Source organism: Choloepus didactylus, chromosome 8 (assembly GCF_015220235.1).
Source record: "Choloepus didactylus isolate mChoDid1 chromosome 8, mChoDid1.pri, whole genome shotgun sequence".
Taxonomy (NCBI): domain Eukaryota; kingdom Metazoa; phylum Chordata; class Mammalia; order Pilosa; family Megalonychidae; genus Choloepus; species Choloepus didactylus.
The window spans coordinates 9483775-9506646 of NC_051314.1; the positions used below are offsets into that span (position 1 = coordinate 9483775).

The 22872-nt window shown below is 55.8% G+C and overlaps 1 protein-coding gene across 7 annotated transcripts in view; it reads left to right on the forward strand.

The window, feature by feature from the left end:
• The window catches only part of SCUBE1 (signal peptide, CUB domain and EGF like domain containing 1), a 145582-nt gene that overhangs the window by 42973 nt on the left and 79737 nt on the right, over window positions 1-22872 (forward strand). For 6 of the 7 annotated variants that reach the window (XM_037848437.1, XM_037848438.1, XM_037848440.1 and 3 more), the window contains one exon: window positions 4352-4486. In XM_037848437.1, the coding sequence (XP_037704365.1) occupies window positions 4352-4486 (135 nt within the window). Of the gene's footprint in view, window positions 1-4351; window positions 4487-22872 lie in introns of those variants that run through there. The other variant, XM_037848443.1, reaches the window with a different exon arrangement.

Sequence of the window (22872 nt, forward strand, 5' to 3'; positions counted from 1 at the left end):
GGCTTTGGGTCTCGGCGCCTCCCTTCCTGCCCAGCTCCAGCATCGCCTTCTCCAGGAGCCTCTCTCGGGGCTCCTCCGGCCTCCCCTCTTGGCGCTCTGGCCGATGCGCTGGCGGCTCACGGAGGCAGTGAGTAACCAGTCACTGCACTGTGGAGGCCGGGCAGCTCGTGTGGGGTGGGCACATCATAGCTGCTCATGGAGCAGGTGGATGAACGAGGATATTTTGGTGGATTTAGAAGGGCAAGAACTTCTGACTGGACAAAGAGGGAGAGGGTCTCTGCTCCAGGGAAGGGTGCAGCGTGTGTCCATCAAGGAAGTGTGAGCAAGGGGTGTGTGACCAGGGAACATTGGACACTTGGGGGGCTGCTGGAGAGTGGCTGGAGAGGCGGGGCCAGGTTGAAAAGATGCTTGAATGAGCCCCCCTTCTGTGCCCAGAAGGCCCTGGGACAGTGCTGTGCAGAGTGGACTGGCCTTGTGTAGTAGCAAGCTCCCTGTCACGGGCACATGCAAGCACAGGCCATGCCACTCCGTTTATCCTGCTGACACCTGAGTGCCCTCTGTTTGCCAACTCTCTGCTGAGTGCTGGGCAGGTAAAGGAGACTCAGGCCTGTCCTGCCCCCAGAGCAGGCGCAGGAAGACAGGGCTGAAGGAAGGAACTAGGAAACAAAGGCAGCCCTGGTCTGGGAGCCAGGGCTGGGGCGTGAATTCTGCGGGCCACCGGGAAGATCTCATGGAGGAGGGGGCTTCCACACTGGGTCTTGGAAAGAAGGAGTGTGGGGCTCGGGAGGTTTGGGAGCATAAATCCCAGGGAGTGTGACTCTCAGGGCCACATTGCCTCCTTGTTCAGAGAAGCTGCATCATGGAGAGGGAGGGCTTTGGGCTGGGCTCACCGGGCTTCAGACTCCCCCAACCCGCCTCTATGGCTGGGGCCCATCTTTCCCCTCTCTGAGTTTCTTCATCTGAGGCCTCAGTTTCCTCATCTGAGAAATGGGGATGATGAGTTCCATACTCCAGTGTGGAGCTGTTGTGTAGATTCATGAAGACAGTGCATGAGCAGCTCAGCCCAGGGCCTGGCTGGCCAGGAGTGTCACTTACCTCTGATAAGAAAGCCACCACTTCTGCCCAGCCACCTTGCTGCTCACTTCTGGCATTAGGGAGGTGGATGGGATTCTCATACAGGGCCAGCCATACAGGCCCCATCAGCCCATGGGAGAGAGAAAGGAAGAAGACTGCTTGTACCCAAAGCAATCCCAGAAGACTTCCTGGAGGGCACGGCCTGTTGCCTCTAAAGCCCTGTGGGGCGCTTCCTGTGGGCAGGGCCAGGGTTTCTGACCCCTATATGAAGACTCTCTCCTTGCCATGAGAGGTCCTCCTGACAGCCCATGCCGAGTGCTGCTGTACCAAAAAGCAGGGTGTGCTGGGCCTGCCCCTGTAGGGAGCCAGGGAGCTGAGCATTTCCCAGGGGACCGTGCTAGGCCTGGCGAGGGCCTCCGGGTAAACCTAGTGTCCCAGGCGGGCCCTCCTCAGACCTCGCTGTGGGTCCTGTTTGGAGGGCTGGGGATGCAAAGTGCCAGGGGGTCCAAGGTGGGGCCTGAGGCCCTCAATCCAGCCCCCAGAGAAGTTGGTAACAGCAACAGGCTATCCAAAGGGATTTGGCAGCCGCGATTTCCTGCCCAACGTGGGAGCCTGTGTTTGGGCCGCGCCTCCTTTGAATGGAAAAAGGATGCAGAGAGGGCAGCCCCCTCTCCTTGACTGCTTAATTTTGGGGCTCTAACATTTGGGAGAGGGGAGAAGAAATGTTGATGTGACCTTGCATCGGTTTCTCACAAGTCCTCAGTGTTGGCAAGTCCCTGTTCTCTGCTAGTGTAGAGAGCCCCTTCCCAAGGCTCTGCCCCGCTGCCAGATGGAGCATTTGTGATGTGTTACGGCAATGGCCCTTCGGTTTTTAGCCCCCAGAGAGGTGAGGACAGGGGTCAGGCCAGATGGCTGCAGATGGGTGGCACCAGGGGGCTTGTTCACAAAGGGACAAAGTGGTGGATCTGCACCGGAAACTCAGCATTTGAGCATCTGCATCTGTTTAGTTTTTCACCAGTTGAATCTTTACCAGGGTTGAGGAAGCCAAGATGTGGAGCAGAGTCTGGGAACCACGGATGTAAAGGCTCAACCTGTGACTGGAGAAGGATCTGGAGTGAGTCCCAGGAACAGCGACCCTCACTCAGAGCGCGCTGTGAAGCGTGTGCATGGGCACCTCCTGGGTCTTACTGGCCTGACTCTGGCTTGACGTCTGCATGTGGGGTTCACAAGCAGGTGTTCATGCTGACGCCGGACCCCGGCTCGAGTCAGGAGCACCTGATGCTTCCCAACCCTGTCGGAAGGTGATTGCCGGCACGCACAGCTTGCTCTGGAGCAAGGCATCAGGTGGACTTCGCACAGGTTACTTCAGCCCTCGCTGCTTGACATCTTCATCTGTAAAACGGACTTGGTGCCATGTCACAGGGTGGCTGTGAGGTTCGAGTGGTGGATAGCCATGAAGGGCTGTGCCTGGCACAGCCTGAGTACTCAGGAGGGTTAGTGCTGTGTTGTTATTAGGAGGGGAGTAGGACCCTGGGCCTGGCTTAGGGGGGAGAGTTAGACCCTGCAGGCAGCACCCACGAAGTGTCCACTGCTGAGTGTGGAGGGGAGGCAGCCACTCACCACACCCAGGGGCAGAGGTGATGCTGGCTCAGGGCCTGGAAGGAGCTGTCAGTGAGATTTGGTGGAGTGGAGAAAGGATCCAGAATAATCCATTTCCCCCTCACCAGGCTCCCCCTTCCCCGCCCTCGGCGGCTGGTAGGATATTGCAGCTCCTCTTAGCAGGAGCCGCCTTTGCCCTTTCAGCTGGAACCCTTGGTGGCTTTTAGAGTTCAGAGCTGCCTCCCTTCTCCAGCTGCCACACAGCTGACATTTGAGCTGCCAGATGGGAATGACCCACCTCACTGTTGGCCTCAAAGGCAGCTGCACGCCCTCTTGGGTGGTAAAGCAGTCTGTTGTCCATGAGCTTAATTAGGACCCAGTTCAAACAGTTCCAGAGCTGTGTCCTCTCTGAAGTCAAGCAGGTCACTCTGCCTGGCTCGTTACCTCCTTAGCATCCTTTTGGTCCCAGCAGTAAAACCCACGTTAGCAAGAGCTACATAAAAAGCGTAATGCCGAAAGTTGGGCATGTGTGTATGTGTTGGGGGTCAGGAAGATTGGTTAGAAACAGCCAGTAGCTCACACTGCCTTTGTGGTTTTATATATTTGCCTATTAAAATGACAATACAGACATGGAACATTAAGGTTTAAGAAGCCCTTGTTTCATTAAACAAACTGACAGAGTAGGGGGTTATGACTTTGGTAATTGAAACATGCTGTTCTGTTCAGGACCAGAACTCCATAAAGGCTCTTTACAGCCAAAAGCACCCTTTGTGCCTGCAGCGTCTGGTCAGAACGAGTGTCGGCCCTCAGGTCTGTCTCCTGGAGAGTGGTCATGACTGCTTGACAGCCTTCGGCACAGGCCTGGCAGCCAGAGGTCAGGGTCTTTGAAAAACCTACCCATTCTTTGGGCTTTGGAAATCAGTCACGGGGCAGAAAGCCTCCTGGTGCAGTAGGCTGCCCCGGCCCCAGCCGCCCCACAGCTCCGAGGGCCTGTGCGCTGCCTGTGGACCAGGGGTGTGATTGAGTACAGAGAGGGGGCGGAATTTGGCTGGCTCCTGTGCTGGGGGTGGACAGCACAGGTACCATGTCTTCCCAGAGAGGCGGAATCCCACACCACAGGTAAGAGCCCAGGTTTTGGAGTCAGGTTTGAATCCTGCCTCTGCCACCTACTGTACGTGGGACCTGAGACAAGTGATTTGGCCTCTTCCTACCTCAGTTTCCTCATCTATAAAATGGGCTAATACTGGATCCGACTTAGAAGGTTACTTAGGGGACCAAAGAAGTTAATACAGGTAAGGTGCTTGGAACATGTCTGGGACACAGGAAGCACACAGGTCAGGTGGCTCCTGTCGTTGCTGGCTACCCCTATGGAGTACTTGGGTGGGGTATCTTCATGAGCACCTCTGTGGAGTATCTCTGTGGAGTCCTCCCATAGAGCATCCCCGTGGGGTACCCTCATGGAGCACCCATATAGAGCATGCCCGTGGAGCACCCCCATGGAGTACCCCTGTCTAGTACCCTTATGGAGTCCCTCCATGGAGCATCCCTGTGGAGCACCCCCATGGAGCCCCTTCATTGTAGCTGGGGAAATTGACTGCGTCACCTCCCACAGACCTGTCACTCTTTGGTCCCAGCCCCGAGTGTGATTTCCTTCTCCATCTCTTGTTTCCTCTCACAGATGTAGATGAGTGTCAGGACAACAATGGTGGTTGCCAGCAGATCTGTGTCAATGCCATGGGCAGCTACGAGTGCCAGTGCCACAGTGGCTTTTTCCTCAGTGACAACCAGCACACCTGCATTCACCGCTCCAACGGTGAGTACAGGGCCTGTGCTCGACCAGCGCCCCCCCACCCACCCACCCACGAACAGGCCTCCCAATCCACATCTGACCCCAGGGCTCTCAGGGTGAAGGCGGGGGTTTTGGCTGCCTGAATGCTGTGCTGTGCTTCAGGGGTTGGCTCTTCCTGGGGACCCTCCAGCTCCTCCTCTCCCCCAGCTACATCAGAGGTGTTGGTGGAACTCATGTTTATATGTGGAGATGGGGTGGGTGTGCACAAATGGGAAGATGGCATCAGAGACGCTGTTTTCCTTTCTGGGTTGGGGACTGGCTGTGGCCGGGGAGAGCGGGGCCCCCATTCCCCATCATCCTCTTCCCCAGGGGGTCTCGAGGCCTGATCAGGCTGTGTGCCAGTTGCTGGTCACTGGGTCACCAGCCAGCAGAGGGTCTTCGTGGTTGGGAGCCTGCTGTCCTCCAGAGGCTGGGGGGGGCAAGCCAGCCTGGGCTGGTGCAGGGGGACCCAGGAACACAGCCAGCTGAATGCTTGGGTAGCCTGGGGGCAGCCTCTGGCCGAGATGGCGCCTGGCCTCCAGCTGAGTCTAGGCAGGTAAAGGAGCTTGGTGTCAGGATGTTGGTGGAGTTTGGACCCAGGCAGCAGGGCTGTGGTGGGGGGAGACAGAGGTGGCCAGAAGCCAGGACACATGGGCTTGGAGAAGAGAGGCTTCCAGGCCGAGGGAATGGCATATCTTGCTTAAGGGTATAGAGGCATATCTTGCTTAAGATAATGGCAAGCTCCGGAGTCTCCAGGCCAGCCTGTGTGCCTGCAGCAGAGTGGGCAGTGAGGGCTGAGGCGGGAGCTGATGCTCCCAGGGCCTGGCAGTTCCGAGTAGTGAAGGCATGGGTGTGGAAGGACAGGATGGCCCCCAGGCCTCTAGCCTGAGCCCCTTCCCCCCGTTCCTAACCCCTGACGAGGAGGGGATGGAGGCTCAGGGTCACGGTATGTGGCACCAGCAGAAGGCAGGTAGATTGGCTCACCCTAAAAGTCAGGAACAAATACTGCCCAGGACACGGGCTGGGCTCTGGTGAGCCACCCCACGTGTGACTCTCACTCTGCCACTCCCTGGCTGGGACCCCGGGGCAGCTCCATCAACTGCTGTGAGCCTCAGCTTCCTCAGCCACAAAATGGGACCCAGCGTTGCCCTGGCAGGACCTCTGGAAGTTGGAATGGAACTGTATATGAGGTGCCTGCTGCAGAGTGAAGCCAATAGGTGGCTGGGAGGTGAGATTCTTGGAAGCCCTGAGCAGATTTTTTTTATTTGAAAGCAGTTTTTGAGAAAGAAAAGGGGGAAGCTTTAAAAAAGCCCACCACCCAGGATGGGAACGCAGAAGCGCTCTGTCAGCCTCCTCAGAGCCCGTCCTCACACCCTTGCTCTGCTCAGGCTGTTCCTGCAAAGACAAGCCGGGCCACACGGCCCTCCCCAGCTCTGCAGTACCCCAGCACCACGGTCTCTGGGAGCTCACTCCAGGCATTTTGTCCAGACTTCCTTAGCCCCCACGGATGGCTCCAGGGCAGTCAGGTGCTGGGTTTGCACCTGGTGAGGCCTCCCAGCTGTGGCACAGTGGGTAGAGCTGTCTGAGATGGAGGCTCACCACTTGCGTGAGGACACGGGGTCATGTAGGGTTCTGTGTGAAGCTGATTGATGGGGAAGAGGGCGAGGAAGCTTTCCTCAGGAAGGGGGACTTTAAAGGGCATCTGCTCTGGGCAGGCCGCAAAGTTCTTAAGGCCGGGGCAGTGGAGCCATCTTCGGTCGGCCACACCCATTAGCCTGCGTGCTCTGTCCCTTTGAAGAAAGGCTCCCCACAGTGGGGTCCAGGTGGACCCTGACGCCCCAGTAGAAAGGAGGGCATGTGGGAAGGGGAGCGTAGCATGACACCAGGGAGCACCCAGCTGCTGTTTGAAAAAGGGTCTGTTTGACCTATAAGCATTTGCTTACAAGGAGGCTATAAACCCCAGTGCTGGCCAAAGCGGGGGACTGGGTGGGGGGCACTGATGCAGAGGGTAACAGCAGAAGCTGCTGCTGTGGCTGCTGCATGTGCTCTGAGCCCCACGGTCCTGCATGCTGCACGTGGGCCAGCTCACTTCATCCTCAGCAGCCTGGTGGGAGGTGTTATCCCATTGATGGGGAGGAAACCGAGCCCACTCAAGACAGGTGACTCACCCAAGGACGTGGCAGGGTCAGCATTCAAATCCAGGCACATTAGCCGTGGGGCTCGCTTTTCAGGCAGTGCTGAGGCTCCTAAAGATAGAAATAGGGTGAGGTGGTGGGCAATGGCTGGAGCCAGAGGCCTCTGAGGAAGTCACATATGAGCTGAAACCCAAAGGACAAGAAAATATGCCATGGGGAGAGAGGGTAGTGTTTTGGGCAGAGGGTGTGCAAAGGCCCTGAGGTGGGAGTGGACAGGGCATGTGTGGCAGGCAGAACAAGGGGGCACTGGAGTGGGTAGTGGGCAAGGTGGGGAGGAGCCCATGGTGAGGGGAGCCTGGCAGGGGTCAGTCATGTGGGGCTGGTGGACTGTGGTCAGGAGTTCGGATTTTGTGCTGAGGACACCCATGGGAGGCGGGTTCAGCAGAGGTGGGCAAGTGAGGCTGGAGGAGAGAGTGGAGGATTTCTAGGGGAACTCGGATACATTCAGGGGCGGGGCCTCGGGTCAGCCGGGGCAGTGGCTGGTGGGGTCCGATGGGACCTGGAGCACATGTGCCCCATCCCACCAAAGGCCCAGGGCCAGATCCCATGATTTTTAAGTGAAGCCAGAGATCCAGATTTAACCAGAATACAGATTTGGGACCTCAACCCAAATCTCTATTAACTAATATGTTGACTAAAGAAGTCCCTTCCCTCTTTAGGAATTTTGTGTGGAATTTCCTGATTTTTAAATCCCAGCAGCAAAGTCAATTTTAAAAACAATGGATAGCTTCTGGGATACTTCTCTAAGGCAAGTGGCAGCATTCCCAGCATTTTCAAAGGCTGTATGGAGGGTCTAAAGAGGAGAGGCCAAGAGCACAGGTCCGCTGGCGCTTCTCTCTAGAAACCCTCATAATCCCCACGAGTGGACACAGGCCCTGGGCCCGGCTCAGGTGGGTGGCTGGGCAAGCTGCCTCCTCTCTGAGCCCCGAGCCAGTCGCCACCATTAGCTCCAACAGCAGCGATTGTTGTGGCTCACAGTCAGTGTGTGCCAAGGGCATGGAGCTGACTTCCTGAGGCTCCTGGGCAGCTGGTGAATCCAGAGCCATTTGGTGAGTTAGAATCTTCATGTCACCTGACTCCTCCTAATGTCTGTCCACTCTTTGGACCTTCCCTCTGAACCAGGCAAAGCACATCCTGGTTTTGATCAGATGAACTGGATGCTTGAGAGACATTGGCCAGAATCAGGCTATACTCCTGGCAGAGACACAAGGCTTTGGGGCTCAGCCCAGACCTAACCCGGAGTACCTGGGGGGCCAAGGCTGCGGTTGGGAGGATTAGGTGCTCAGCTGTGCTCTGCTCCAGCTCACCAGGTGCCCTTCCACATCTGCTCCGACCCCTTTGGTCTCGTTGTCTGTAAAATGAGACCAGGCTTCCCCTCCCCGGCAGCTGAGGGTCATTAGGGGAAAGGGCTCTGAAGCCTGAGGTGAGAGGTTTCATCAGATCTTCAAGTCACAGGCTCTTCCCATCACAGTGGTGGGCCAAAGGGGACTGCAGACAGACCCAGAGCTGTTGGACTCTGTGGCCAGTGTCCCCACTGCTTAGGGCTTCCCAGTGCTGGCATCCTGGCAGCCCAGGCTTGCCTTCCCCTCAGCCTCTGACCCAACAGGGCCATGACAGCCCCTCCACTGCCTCAGCCCCCAACAGCCAGTCTCATCTCCTTCCTGTCACCATCCCATCCCTGTCCTGACCCTGTCCTGCCACCCATCAGCCCCCATCCTTCTCTTATCGCTGCCACTGTCCCTCTCCCATCCCTGTCTCTGATCACTCTCCTGTCCCTGTCCTTCCTGTCACCCAGGCTTCCCTACAGACCCATCATCTGCCTGGGAGGCTCTCCAGTTGAAGCAGACAGGCTGGGCCACCCAAGGAGCCAGCACCTTCAAGCTCTCTCCCTCTCCTGCTTGCTCTTTTTTCTTTAATCTATATTGATGCTCCAAGAAGGCTTTCTCTACTGAATAAACTTTTCCCTTTTCTCCTAGCAAAGAATTATTTCTTTTAATCTGACCAGAATTGATTAGGGAGCAGAAAGAGCTCTAAAAGGCTCTTACTGGATATGTGATGGCAGACCACAATTTAATTTACCCACTCTTCTGTCTATTCATTCATTCATCCACCCATCCATCTGTCCACCCATCCATCTGTCCACTCATCCATCCATCCACTCACCATCCACTCATTTGTCCACCCATCCGTCCATGCACTCAACCATCCACCCATCCATCTATACACTCATCCATCCATCCACTTATGCATCCACCCATCCACTCATCTGTCTGTCCATTCATCCATGAACTCATCTGTCCATCCAGTTATCCATCCATCTACTCATCCATCTACTCATCAGTCCATCCACTCATTCATCCTTCCACTCATCTGTCCATCCACTCATCTGTCCATCCACTCATCTGTCTATCCACTCATCTGTCCAGCCATCTACTCATCTGTCCATCCAGTCATCTGTCCATCCACCTGTCCATCCACTCATCTGTCCATCTACTCTTCCATCCATCCACTCATCTGTCTGGCTACTCGTCCATGGACTCATCTGTCCATCCACTCATCTGTCCAACAAACCATCCACTTATCCGTCCAACCAGTCATCCACCCATCCATCTGTCCATCCACTCATCTATGAACTCATCCATCCATCTGCTTGTCTATGAACTCATTTGCCCATCTACTCATCCACCCATCCATCCACCCCACACACTCATCCATCCATCCATCTATCCACTCATCTGTCCATCCATTCTTCCATCCATGCATCGGGTTCTCTGCTGGTCCCTGGGATTCTAGCATGAGCAAAAGCAGGTGTGGTCCTTTATAAAGCTTTCAGCTTAGAAGAAGGATCAAATGCTAAATAAAGATCATATGAGTTACTGCATAATAATGAGCTGAGGGAAGGAACAGGCCTTAGGACCCATCATTGTCTCTTCTGAACGTTGGAATGAATGGCCGTTCTCCACACCAGCAGGTGAAGGATTGCTCCTTTCATTAGCACTGATCCTGGACCACTACTGCCTGCAGATGGGCTGTGGGTTGGGCTGTCTGTGCCCCTCTGAGCAGGAAGCTAGTCCTGCAGGGCCATGCTCAAAGCCTTACCAAATGCCCGCTGTGTTCTGGCCTCAGGCAGTGATAGGAGACACCAGAGTGAGAGGAAATGCCATGTGTTCCCAGAGTTGTAGGAAGCAGCACAGGCTTGCAGGGGGCATTATGTGTCAGGGCCCAACCCAGAGGCCCTTGGACCCTGTGGAGACCCTGTTTTCTGATTAGCACATCCCATCCCCTGAACAGCCTGCCCTGAGCCGAGCCCCAAGGAGAACCGTTCTTGCCAGGCTCTGCCTCTGCCCCTGCCCCATTGTTGCTGGTCATGAGCTCCAGAAAGCTTCTGCCTGGTGCCTGTGTCACTCCAGCTCAGCAGCTCAGGTGGTTCCCTGGGCCTGAGCCTCCTCTGGGTTGTCCAGTCACATTCTTGGTCAGCACATGCTCATGGGCAACATGGTCTGTGGTGAGTCCTGGGCCGAGTGATGAGGACTCAGAGGGTCCAGCCTGGGAGCAATCAGGCTGGTGCACGTTTGACCACACAGCACAGAAACCCCGCAGTGCCACCTTGTTTCCTGGTGTTTATGCCCTGGGAGATGTTGCAGGACCTGAAAGGTGGGGGCCATGCCATGCAGACACCAGAGGCTATGCCACGCAGACTTGCAGGCTGACTCTGTCCCAGCAAGGGTATCCTGAGCTTAATGTGCGTCCATTGCCCTCCCATCATGGGCTTTCCTGGTAGGACTCAGGAGCCTGCTCCACAAAGCTCATGATTTGGCCTTGAGGGACACTGCCTCCAGCTCAAATCAGAGTTGGAGCTGGAGTAGAAAAGTTCAGCTCCAGAGTCTGTCCCTCTGCATAGAGTAGCAATGGCAGCGCTGCTGAGAGCTGCACTTACTGCATGTTTCCTGTGCACCCTTTCCTGTTACTGAGCACTGTCTGTGTGTCGCCCTGTTGAATCCTTACAGTGACCCCATTTTACAGATTAAGAAACCAAGATGCTGAGAAGTTAGGGAAGTTGCCCAAGGTTGCACAGCCCGGTGGCAGCATCGCAGGGCCCATGGTGGTCGGGCCCTGGAGCTGGGCTCCTGACTGTCCCCTCCCTTAGCTAGAGAGAGCAGGCAGCGTGGAGGCTCAGGACAAGGCCTGGGCACCCTTCAGGAGCCGGCCCCGGTGGGGAGATGAGGCTGAGGCCCTGTGGCAGGGCAGATGGCCTTCTCGACAGGCTCCACCTGTGGGTCCCCAAATGTAAGCTTTCCAGACCCCGAGGATATCACTTTAAGCACCAGTCATTCCAAAAACGTTCTGTGGTGGCGCTATCCTGAAATGTCTCCCACACGTCCCCCCTCTCTTCAGGGGAGCAGCCCGAGTTGGCTCAGCCTCCAGTTTCCCACAATTCCTGGTTGAGTCGTGAACTCAGGTGCTGAGACAGCCACTCCTCTTAGGGCCAGAGTGTGTTTGTTCATCTCTGTCCCCGCACTGGATGTCCCCAGCCCTCTGGGCTGGCTGTCAACTCTTTTCTTTTGATACTGCAGTTGTTAGCTCTTACGTTTCACTGCGTTCTATGTCTTGCTGTGAAGGCCAGACCAGGCCAGCGACTGAGTGGGGCTTGGCTTAATGGACGAAGTGCGGGGGCCTTTGTGTCAGCTCTTCTCCTCCTGTGGGCCTTTGTCACTGATTGCTGAGTTGATAGGGGACTCTGGGTAATTGGATTGTGGCAGGAGGGAGTCACCTCTGGTTAGATTAAGGTTAATATTTTACTTTGTAAACCCATGTGTGAGGTTTTTAGGATCTGTTCATCTCAGCAATAAGTTTGTAGGAGTAAATACCCAAGTATAACTGGAGACAAAAGAATAGAGTTCCCAATGTCTGTTAAGTACCGTTGATTCAGTTTCCCCAGTGGTAGCATCTTACGTCACCAGGCACAAGGCCAAAACTAGGAAATCGAGATTGGTGCAATGCTTGTAGCTCCACCATTTTATCACATGCAGATTTGTGTAACCAGCACAATCAGGAACTAGGATTTTAATAATCATTGAAATCACTAAATTTGCCAGGCACTGTGATGTGCACATCCCTGACTTAAGTTAATGTCCTACCAGGATCCTCCAGAGGGTATAAGGGGGCGCTGTTATTGCTCGTGCCAGGGCAGTGGGTACAAAGGGGGACTGTCCCAGGCATACGGAGACATTACGTCACCCTAGTATTATCACATCCAATCCATTTGAGGGGGGCACTTACTCGCTCCCTGTTACAGAGGAGGGTCAGAGCCTGGCCACATGGCTTGTAGGGGTGATGCCAGGGCTGGAACCCATGACCCTGCCTCTCAGTGTGAAAGGGGCCACGGCTATGCCTTGGTTCACCCCCTCTTCTTTGAGGCATGGAAGTTGAGTCCTAAAGAGAGTAGGGGCTTCCTTGCCCAGCACCACCCTCCAGCCACCATCTGACGGAGCGCAAGAGTTGTGGCTGCCCAAGGGCCACAGAGCCTGGCGGGTGGGCTCCAGGGTTTTCCCTGACTTCTGCTTGTTTCTGGACACCGTGCAGCCTAGCCAGAAGGAAAGATGGGCTCTTGTTTGAGCCCCTACCCTGGGCCTGATATTTCTCCATGTGGACTCTCCCACCCCTGCTCCCTTCTCCTCCTTTCTCCTCCTTTCTCCCTGTGGGCCGTTCAGCTGCTCCGTGCTGCCTCCGTTCCGGCTGGCCTAGCCTCTTCCCAGGGCCTCCAGGCTTCCTGGGCCCTCCAGGTTGTGGCTTTGTTCTGGCTGGCCAAAGCAGTGGCCCTTCTTGGCAGTGGAGAGCGTGGACCCTGGGACCTAGAGCTGGAGCAGGGAGAGGGGCAGGAAAGCATGTTTGGAGGGGTCTAGACTTGGCTGTGACAGTGACAGGACACCCTGTCAGGGATGAGGGGCAGGAGTATGCACCTACCTCAGGTTGGGTGGGGGCGGAGGCAGGGAGTGCCGAGGGGCAATGGCAGCCATCGAGGCAGGGCCTCCCGCGGTCAGCCTGGATGAGAGTGGAGAGCCCAGGGGTCTGGGGTAGGGCAAGGTGCCTTCTGCAGAGCCCTCCGTCTGCCACAGGTTTCCACTTCGGAGAGGCCTGTTACCAGCCTCACGGAGGTGAGGAATGTTTCAGTGGCAGCTGGCTCCGGACAAGGTGGCCCCTGTTCTGTTAGTAGTAAGGAAAACCCCAGGGGCGGTGAGGAGGCTGGAGGTGTCTGGGGGCTCAAAACAGGACCAGCCAGTGTCTGCTTTTCATGGGTCTGGAAATACCAAGTCCTGCTCAGCTCTCGCCCAGGGTCCTAACTCAGAGGAGTCTGGGAATGGCTGTGCACAGTGCGCCCGTCCACCGTCCCCACTGCTCAGGCTGGTTTGGACCTGGCCCCAGCCTGGGGCCTGACTGGATCTCAGGAGGTGACTGGCAAGAGAAAAGGCTCAGGAATCCGAGGCTTTGTTGGGGTAAGGAGCTGGGGGCACTCAGGTGGAGCCCTGCTCCTCCTCCTCCCTGCCTGCCGTCTATACTGTGCTTCAGGGGCCGTGTGGCCAGCCCAGGAGGGGCCGGGCCCCTCCATCCCCTCCAGGGACAGCACTCAGAAGCCCCTCCTGTCAGCCACAGCAAGCCATCCCGGAACCCACAGACTGCAGGGAGGTGACCTGAAGACAGACACTAGCCAGATGGTGTGTGCAGGGCCTCGGCAGGGGGCTCCCGGGGCCAGGGACCATCTCGCATTCACGTACCACCCGTTCCTCCGTCCCTCAGTCACCTCAGCAAACAAAGATGGCGTGCTTGCTGAGTGGTGGGCTTAAAAATAAGGTGTTTCTTTTTTTTTTAATTTTTTAAATTCAATTTTATTGAGATGTATTCACAAACCATGCAGTCATCCATCCACAGTGTACAGTCAGTTGTTCACAGTACCATTATATAGTTGTGCATTCATCACTACAATCAATTTTTGAACATTTTCATTACCACACATGCGAAAGAATAAGAATAAAGTAAAAAAGAACACCCAAAACAACCCACACACCCCCAGCACTCCCTGTTACTAATTTACTTTTTGTCCCCATTTTTCTACTCACCTGTCCCTACGCTGGATAAAGGGAGTGTGAGCCACAAAGTTTTCACAATCACGTGGTCACACAGTGTAAGCTACATAGTTATACAGTCGTCTTCAAGAATCCAGGCTACTTGTTTGTAGTTCAACAGTTTCAGGTATTTCCTTCTAGCTATTCCAATACTAAATACTAAAAACGGATATGTATATAATGCATAAGAATAACCTCCAGAATGACCTCTCAACTCTATTTGAGATCTCTCAGCCACTGAAACATTATTTTGTTTCATTTCTCTTCCCGCTTTTGGTCTAACAAGGCTTTCTCAATCCCGTGGTGCCAGGGCCAGGCTCATCCCTGTGAGTCATGTCCCACGTTTTCAGGGAGGTTTACACCCCTGGGAGTCGTGTCGCGGGTAGCAGGGGAGGACAGTGAGTCCACCTGCTGATTTGGCTTAGAGAGGGTCTCCACAAAAGAGGTTCTCTGGGGGTGATTCTTAGGCACAGTTTTAAGTAGGCTCAGCGTTTCCGTAAAGCGTTTTTTTCCAGCCAGAGTTCAGACTCCCAAATGGGGTGGAGGCGAGGCAGCCACGGAGCAGCTGTGGAAGGAGGCCACGCACACACTGCCCCCAGGTCCCGAGCCCGCTGCTCGGCGCTCACACCCACCTTGGGACAGCTGGAAGGCTTCCTGGGCCGTGGTTGGGTCGGGGCTGAGGGCTGGTGGGTCTTGCCCGGGGGCAGTCTCCCAGGGCAGTCTGTTCTGTCTTCCCTGTTCCAAGCCATTGTCCTGGGCCCTCCTGCCACCTCCTCCTGGCTGGTCCTGGGTCTTTCTCACAGGCCCCTCTTGACTTGGTCCTTCACAGCTGCCTCTGTCCACCTCCCTTGCCCTGTGGCTGAGCAGACAGACCAGACACCATCCCCACCCCTACCCCACCCTCAACAGCAAGTGCCCTTCCAGGTGAGGGAACACAGCTTCCCCTGTGGTTTTACACATGGGCTCACATGCGATGCTCACGGTTGTCTGGGAAGTACTGGGATGAACACACCATCCCCATTGCAGGAGGGAAAGCCGTGGTTCCTGCTGCCACCCTGGGGGTCACTAGGTCTGAGTCAGGAGCTAGTTTACAGATACAAAAGCCAATTCTTTTCCTCCCACTCCACACCACCCAGACCTCGCTAACCAAGCCTGTGTACAGAGCCCCGCAGGCCCTCCCGTGCCTCCCCAGCCACATGTTGCCTTAGAACCCTCTGAAGTGCGCCCTGCCATCAGGGTTTCCCTTCTGCATGTGGGATCCGGTCCAGGCCCTGCCCCGAAGGCCCCAGCATGGCCCCTGCAGGGCCCAAGACTTCCTTGTCCTGTCCTGGGCTTCCCCGTCTCCTTGAGTGCAGGGGCAGCATGACGGGATTTTCTGTTCAAATGAGGGGAATGGGCGCAGCCACACCCAAACCCCACCCCAGCCTCAGGGCTGCCCTCTTCAGCTGCTCTTGGGGTGGCCCAGTGCCCAGAGTGTGGGGGCGCGACTTGTGGTGCTGCGTCTCCTCCTTCCAGCCCTCCCAGCCGCAGACCAGGCGGGCGGGAGAGTAAGCTGCCCCCCTGTTTAGTGGGAGGCCTGTGCTGCCCCTGAGAAGGCCTGTCCTGGCCCTGTGCGGTCCAGAGTGGCCCTCCAGGCGGGCACAGTAAAGCCAGCCCATTATGTTTTACGAGCCTCCCACCCCATAAACAACTCTTCTGGCTGGTGAGCGTAGCCTCACACCCTTCTTCCAGCCTGGCCTCCAGCCAGCCCTTGCCAGGCGCCGTGGGAGTCCCGCCACACTCACTTCACAGCGTTGGTAGTGTAAGGAGCAGAGCCCTCGGGTCCCGGGGCAGAGGCCGCAGGGCAGAGGCTGGGCTGCAGCTCAAGGGCACCTGGCCAAGAGGAAGCTGCTCCTGGCTCTTGCTCCCCAACAGCCACAACTCCTGGGCCTCAGTTTCTTACCTATAAAATGGGGCAAACGTTAGTGCCTTTCATTACACAACGGTTCTGAGCATGGAAACGAGGGGAAAAGCCTGTCCTCTGGGGTAGTGCCTGGCTCAGGGGTCAGTAAAACTGTCAGCTGCCACTGAGCGGCACTGGGCACCAGGCTCTGTGCCCAGATCCTGACAGTAATTGAATCTAAGGGGTAACTCTGTGTACTGCAGCTGCTGTTGTCCCCATTTTACAGGTGAGAACACTGAGGCTGAGAAGTGGAGAGATTTGCCCAGAGTGAGTAGCAGAGCCAGGATTTGAACCCAGGTCTTACTGGGTCCTAAGTCTTCTCCTAAAGAGACTGAATGACTGAGTGAACGGAGGAGCTGAGTGGAGCTGGCCGCGCAAGGAGCCCTCACCCCCCACCCTGCCCTCTGCCTTGGGCCAGCTCTCGGTGTCCTGTAGCCTTCTGACGCAGCAGACCCATTGTTCTCAGGGGCCCTCTGGCCACATTATTGCCCGTTCAGAAGCTTCCTGTGGCTCCTCAGATTAGCACCCAGCTCCCTGGCCCACCCGGAGGGCTCTGCTCAGACCCCTGTAGCCTCTCCTGGCCTTACCTGTCATGAAATAGCCACAACAGACTGCCACGTGTGCCTTCCCCAAGGGGTCTGCGGCAGTGCTCTGTGCACACCGCGCAGTCTCTCTCCACCCAGGCCATCTTCCACTTCCAGAGCACCTGCTTTCCTTGAACTCCAGCTCTGGCAGCACCCCTCCTCTCTACACCCCTCCCTGGTTCTGGGTCTTTATTTGCTAAATCTGGCGTCCCTAGGGAGAGAGAAAGGACATCTCCAGCCTCCTGGGCCTGAGGGCAGCGGAAGCTTGGGAGGCCAGGAAGTCTGGGCCAAGCCTCTCTGGTCTGCTCTGCCGGCCCCTGGGCTTTAGGAGGTTGCCTGGCGCTCAAGGAGGCTCCGACTTGACTGTGGTGACATCTAGTGTTCAGCCGGGGGAACTGCAAGAGGAGGCGAGGAGGGAGAAGAAGGGGGCTGGGGAGAGGCGGGGAAGGGGCTGTGCCTGCTCCGGCGTGAGGAGCCAGCTCCGAAGGCGGAGGGCGGAGGGCAGCAGCTTTCACTGAGCACCCCTGTGCCTTAGGGGACTGTTGCGGAACCTAAGCTGGAGCTGGTCACCTCTTTTACTGCCCTCAACAATCTTGCAGAAGAAGGCTTTAGTCTCCCCACTTCCCAGTGGAGGAAGCTGAGCAGATTATGAGACCACACCACTTAGAAGAGGTCAGGATGGGGCCAGGAACCAGAGCTGGTGAAGTCAGGCCCACCCCTCGGCCACTGTGCAGCCACACGCCCATCTGCACAGACTGCGGCTCGGACCTCACAGCCGTCAGAACGGGCCGGCCATCCCCACCACACGGGGGGCAACTCCCCAGGGTTCTCAGGGGCTGTGCTGAAGGGGCCCCTGCTTTCCAAGCAGGCGGGGCCAAGCCTACCCCCTCAGTCTCATCCAGCACACCAGGAGCCTACCACAGTCTCAGCTCTTGGTCTGTCCGTCTGTCTGTGTGCACAGTGCTGCCTACCCAGTGAGCTGCCATGGAATCGAGCATGTGAAGGGCACAGAACCTGGCCCAGGGCCTGCCCAGAGTTGGTGCTTAGCAGAGGGTCATAGAACAAATGAGGGGATGGAGGAAGTGATGTTACAGGCCAAACGTCCCCCCTAAAAAGGACAACAGTGCCCCGTGCACCTTCTGATGTGACCGAGAGAATCTGCGCTTGAGTGTCAGGGTCGGGGGAGAGGCAGGTTTGGGGCAAGTCCCTGCTTCTGGGCATCAGTCTCCCCAGTGGAAACGAGAGGCAGCTTCCAGATGCTCCTTAAAGTGTCCTTTTACCTCACTCCAGCTTTTCCAGAAAACTCATCTTTTCTGGCTCTTTGCGTGCATGTAAAGATAAAGCAGGATGTTTTCTTTCAGAGCCATGTCCCATGTCTGAAACCTGTGAGCCCACTGCCCAGCCAGCCTACAGGTGTTTGTTGAGCACTTACTGTGTGCTTCCCTGTGGTCTGGTCACTGTCCTAAATCCCCCCCACCACTCTGGTGAGGGTCCTCCCCTATCTGCCTGTTACCTTTTACTCCAAAGAGCTGTGTCAGAGTGGGCATTTAAAGAAAAGGGCACAGACGAGAAGCAGCTTGCTGAGTGGAAGGGCCTGCGTCTGAATGCAGTCTCGGGGCCCGATAAAAGCAGGCGCTCCAGAAGCGTTTATGCACTGAGTGAGCAGGTGAGCAAATGAACATGGGAAGCGCTAGAAGCCAGATACAGTGAGGTCTGGACCTCTGTGGCTGGACCCCCTGGACACCTGGACAGCGAGTAATAAGAGTGGGGAGAAGGCACAGGACCACACCTGATGCAGGGGACCCTCTGGGAGTCCTGGCAGGAGCCCTGAGCCCTGGAGGAAGGGGCAGGTGGTACAATAAGGGCAGAAGGGCCAGTGCTTCTGGGAGGGCACTCAGGGAAGTAGAGGGGTCAGGCCTGGCATGGGGGGAGGGTGTGGTGGGGAGTGAGGGGACAGTAATAGCAAGATCAGGCCAGCAGAAATGAGGGGGGTGGAAGAGGAGGAGCAGAGCAGAGAGGACCAGCCTCTCGCCCAGGTCTCCCCCAACCTGGGACCCAGGGCCCAGAGAGATTCTTTCCCCTGCATCAGGTGTGGTGTTGGCCAAGTCAGAGGGCGATGGGAGGAGGAGGAGCCGAGTGAGTGTCCTTGAGGGGCCATCGGGGCCGCTGAGCATTTGACCGAGGGTCTGGGACACCTGGTACCCACTGTTGGGGCACCGGGGTCAGGTTCCTGCTCCACCACCTGGGTTGGGAGACCTCAGGCAAACCTCTTTACCTCTGTGAGCCTCAGCGTCCTCACCTGTCAGTGGGGCTGCTGATGGGACGAGCACTCAGAGTGGTAGAGAAATTCAATTAGGGAAGTTTGCAAAGTACCTGACCTGGGATCTGGGGGCCTTCTGGGTAAGTGAAAGTCCAGAGTCCTAAATCGCCCCCACCTCTCTGGTGAGGGTCCTCCCCTATCTGCCCATCACCTTTTTCTCCAAAGAGCTGTGTCAGAGTGGAAATTAGTTTCCTGACCCCCTGGGCTGCTGCCTGGGGTGGGCGGGCTCAGGGACAGTGCGGGGCCTAGTCTTGTCGGTGCCCCAGAGTGGAAGGCAGCACCCTGCAATTAGGCTGAAGTCCAGGCTCCCTGTGAGAGGCCCTCCGCGTGCCACCTCAGGCCCTGATGCTTTTAGAATGTCATTAGGGGATTGGGGCAGAGCTGGGCAGGTGGACAGCTAGGGGGTCAGAGCCAGGGCCTGCACACGAATGTGCTCCTGTTGTCTAGGCTTCTGCCCTTGTTCTCTTCTAGAGTCTGAAGCCCAGAACAGGTGCACCGGGACAGGTGGGCTCAGTGGACATTTCCTGTGCCTTTACTCCAGGTTAGGTGTCTTGCAGGGCATGGGAAGTAAAGAGATAACTCAGGTTGAGCTCTGTCCTCCTCCACCCCCCGAGGATCCCCAGTCTGGTGGAAGAGCCAAGCTCAGATCCAGGCAGTTACAACTGAGTGAAGGGTGCTGTGATAGAGAGGTGTGCTGGGCCACAGGGACCCAGACAAATTTCCTTAATCCAGCCCGAGGGATTTGGGGCAAAGATGGAAGCAAAGTGGGCTTCCTGGAAGAGATGATACACAGAATCTCAAATCATTAGTCAGAAGTTGCCATTCAAAGAAGAGAGGGAGTGTGTCCCACATGGAGGGAACCACATGGGAGAGCCAGATGGCAAAGCTTTCATTATGACCCAGGGCCCGTGAGAGAGGTGGGAGCCGAGCTGGAGAGGCAGTGTGGCATCATGGGGGATCTTGAGTGCCATACTGACAGCTTTCTGCCTAATGCTGACACTGAGTGGGGTGGGGGAGGCAGGCCTGGAGGTCTTTTAGCAGTAGGAACTCACGTCAGGTTTATGCTCCAGGAAGCGCCCTTTGCAGCTGGAGGAGGGCAAGTCTTCAAGTCAGACACGTGCTGGTCAAGTGACCTTGGGCACATTACTTAATCTCTCTGAATGCTGCTTCTCACCTTGCAATATGATATCATCCAGGCCCGTTTCCTTGTGTCTGTTTCCATGACAGGCCCTGTCCTGGGCCCTGGAGACTGAGAGAGAGCTTAGGCAGTGGCTCTGCAGGGAATGGGATTGTCACTCCCACAAGTCAAATCAGGCTTCCTGCAGAAGGTGGCATTTGAGTTGGGCTTGGAGAGTCAGAATTGGGAGGTGTGGAAGTAGCCAGGGAAGGCAAGGGGCTGGTCATTCCCAACCTCGGACCCTCAAAGTCAAAACTGGGGGAATAAAATGGGATGGCTCCCAGAACCAAAAGAAAGTCCAAAATCAAGGCTTTCTCCCCAAGTCTCCGGCATTCTGGGGCTGGCTGCCAGCGATCCTTGGTCCTTAGTTTGTCACATGACAATGCACATGGTGGCATCCCTGGTCTCACCCGTTTATTCCTGGTTCCATTGATTTCAGCTTCTGGCTGCTCCACTTGTGGCTTCCTCTCTGTCTGAATTTCATTCTCTTACAAAGGACTTCAGTAATAGGATTAAGACCCCTCCTGATTGGGGGATGGGAGTTACACCTTAACTGAAATCACCTCATCAAAAGGTCCTGGTTACAATGGGTCCATACCAACAGGAATGGATTAAATTTACGAACTTGTTTTTCTGGGGTACATACCGCTTCAAACCACCACACACCACCCTTTGGATCCCAAAAAGACATGTTATTTCTGTATGCAAAATACATGCATTCCATCATAATATGCCAATAGTTATTTCAGAAACAATGCTTAATTCAGAGTCATCAGAATCAGCTGTGGGTGTGTTCTGTCCTGGAGCACAATTCCCTTCTGTCTCTTGACCTGTGAGACCTAGAGAACAAGTTATCTGCTTTCAATATACAAAAAAGGGACAGGCAGAGGATAAACATTTCCTTTCCTACAGGGAGAAATTGGAAGGTAAACGGGTCACAGGTCCCAAATAATTCTGAAACCGTGCAGGGCATACTCCATTGGATTTCAAGGTCTGAGAGTCGTCTATGGAACTGTGTTTCGTCCTCTGGGCCTGGTGAAGCAGTAGCTCCACCCTTTCCAAGTGCTGGGCCGTGGCCATGTTCCCCCCAAACATTGGGGTGAAGGCTCCACCCTCTTGAAGCATCAGGATGGGGGCACAGACTCCACCCTGTCCGAGCACTGGGGTGGCAGCAGTCTTCCTGAACAACCTCCAGTCACCAGGACAGACTCACCCTTTCCACACACACATAGGTGGGCCCACTCTGTTGGCCCAAGAAGATTATCTTCGGACCAGACTTCAGCTTCTATGGTTCTGACCTTGAAGTGATTTTTCCTTTAATCTGTCCCTTTTCTGTCCCTTTTATTCCAGGCTAGCAGTGGTTCTGTTTTACAGATCTCACAAAAATCTTGTTGGTTTTGTGTGCAGCACACAGGAGTCCCAACTATCAGACTGTAGGACTTTTCCACAGATCCGTCCTGGATAGCTGCACCTTCAGTCATGGCACACACCAACATGGCTGACTGGTTCCATGTTCAGCTAAACCCTCGCATGGAGCACTGTTCTCTGGGGACTTACTTTCCGGAAACTCAGAATGTTCCAAATCATCAGTTTCTGGTTTCTTTGTGCCCAGGAGTTCAGTTCTCAGCTTATCCATTTCCTGTAATAGGAATAAGATCCCTCCTGATTGAGGTGGGCCACACTTAACCGAAGTAGTCTCCTCAAAAGGTCCTATTTCCAATAGGTTCATACCCACAGGCATGGATTAAATTTAAGAACACATTCTTCTGGGGTACACACAACTTCAGACTATCACATGAGGCTTAAAGGCAATTGTTCACCTAACGTACTTACTGCACAGCAGCTCTTGTCACTTGCAGCGGGTCGGGGGCCTCCTTGCAGCCCGTGGCCGCTGTCATTCCACCTGGCTTCAGGCTTGCCCTAGACCCAGCCCCTCAGCCCCCCTCAGTTGTTCACCTCTCTTTGTTTCCATGTCACCATGACATCTCCACCTGACATGCGCCCTCCTGGGCCTCCAAGGCAGTGAGAGGTAGCGAGGGAACGCAGCTCCCTTGGTGGGCCAGAGCCCGGTCCTCGGGCAGCCCCAGGTGGATGTGTGGGGCCACCATTGTCTCCTCCCTCCCCACCTAAGAACAAGCAGATGGGGCCCGCCGCCCACTCCCTGCTTTAAATGACCCGTGAACTTTGCTTTGCACAAGATGCGCACACTGGTTTGAGTCTGGGCAGATTCTACTGTCGTTCACCTCTCGCGAGCCTTTTGGAAAAACAGGCCGTGGCGGCAGAGGGAGTCGGGACCGAGGAAGTGCTGGCCTTGGAAGAGGCAGGTGTGCCCGGGGCCGGTCCTTCCCACCATGGTTGAGCCTTCCCCTCTTGTTGGTAAAATGGGCGTGGTAGTACCCACTTGGCAGGCTCACTGTGAGGGGGAAAGGAAACGGAGGTAGGCAGAGCTGAGCCCATACATCATGTCTTCCTGAAAGCTCAGGGGAAGGGGCTCTGAAATGTGTCCCAAACCAACCCTCCTCTCCACCCCACAGCCCCACCCCAGCACCAGGCTCCCCACTTGTTTGCTGGCTTGTGGTTTGTCTCTCACGCAATGCCCCATGTCCTGTCTGAGGTGCAGATGTTTCACCCTGGGGCACCCTGCTGCCCTAGATAAAGTTCCGTGCCTTCCTTCTCTGCCCCCAGCGCCGGCCAGCCTCACCGAGAACCTGGAAGTGCACATTCAGTGAGCCTGGGGGCAGTCCTGTTACTTTGCAGCTGTACACGTGTGGAAACTGAGGCTCAGAGAGGTGAAAAGAATTGCCTGGGGTCATGCAGCAAGTGGCACAGTCTGAATTTGGATCCTGGTGATACAGCAGCAAAGCCTCTGTCTTCTGTTTCTCCCACCCTCGGCCCCCCAGGAGCCACCCAGGCTGAGTTTGCTGAATGTAATTAGGTTTGGGGGCGGATTGGATTGGATTAGATTCGACCTGGCGGGCAGCCCGGCCTGACTGGCACCAGGGCTCTGAGGACCAAGATTTCTGGGAATGAGA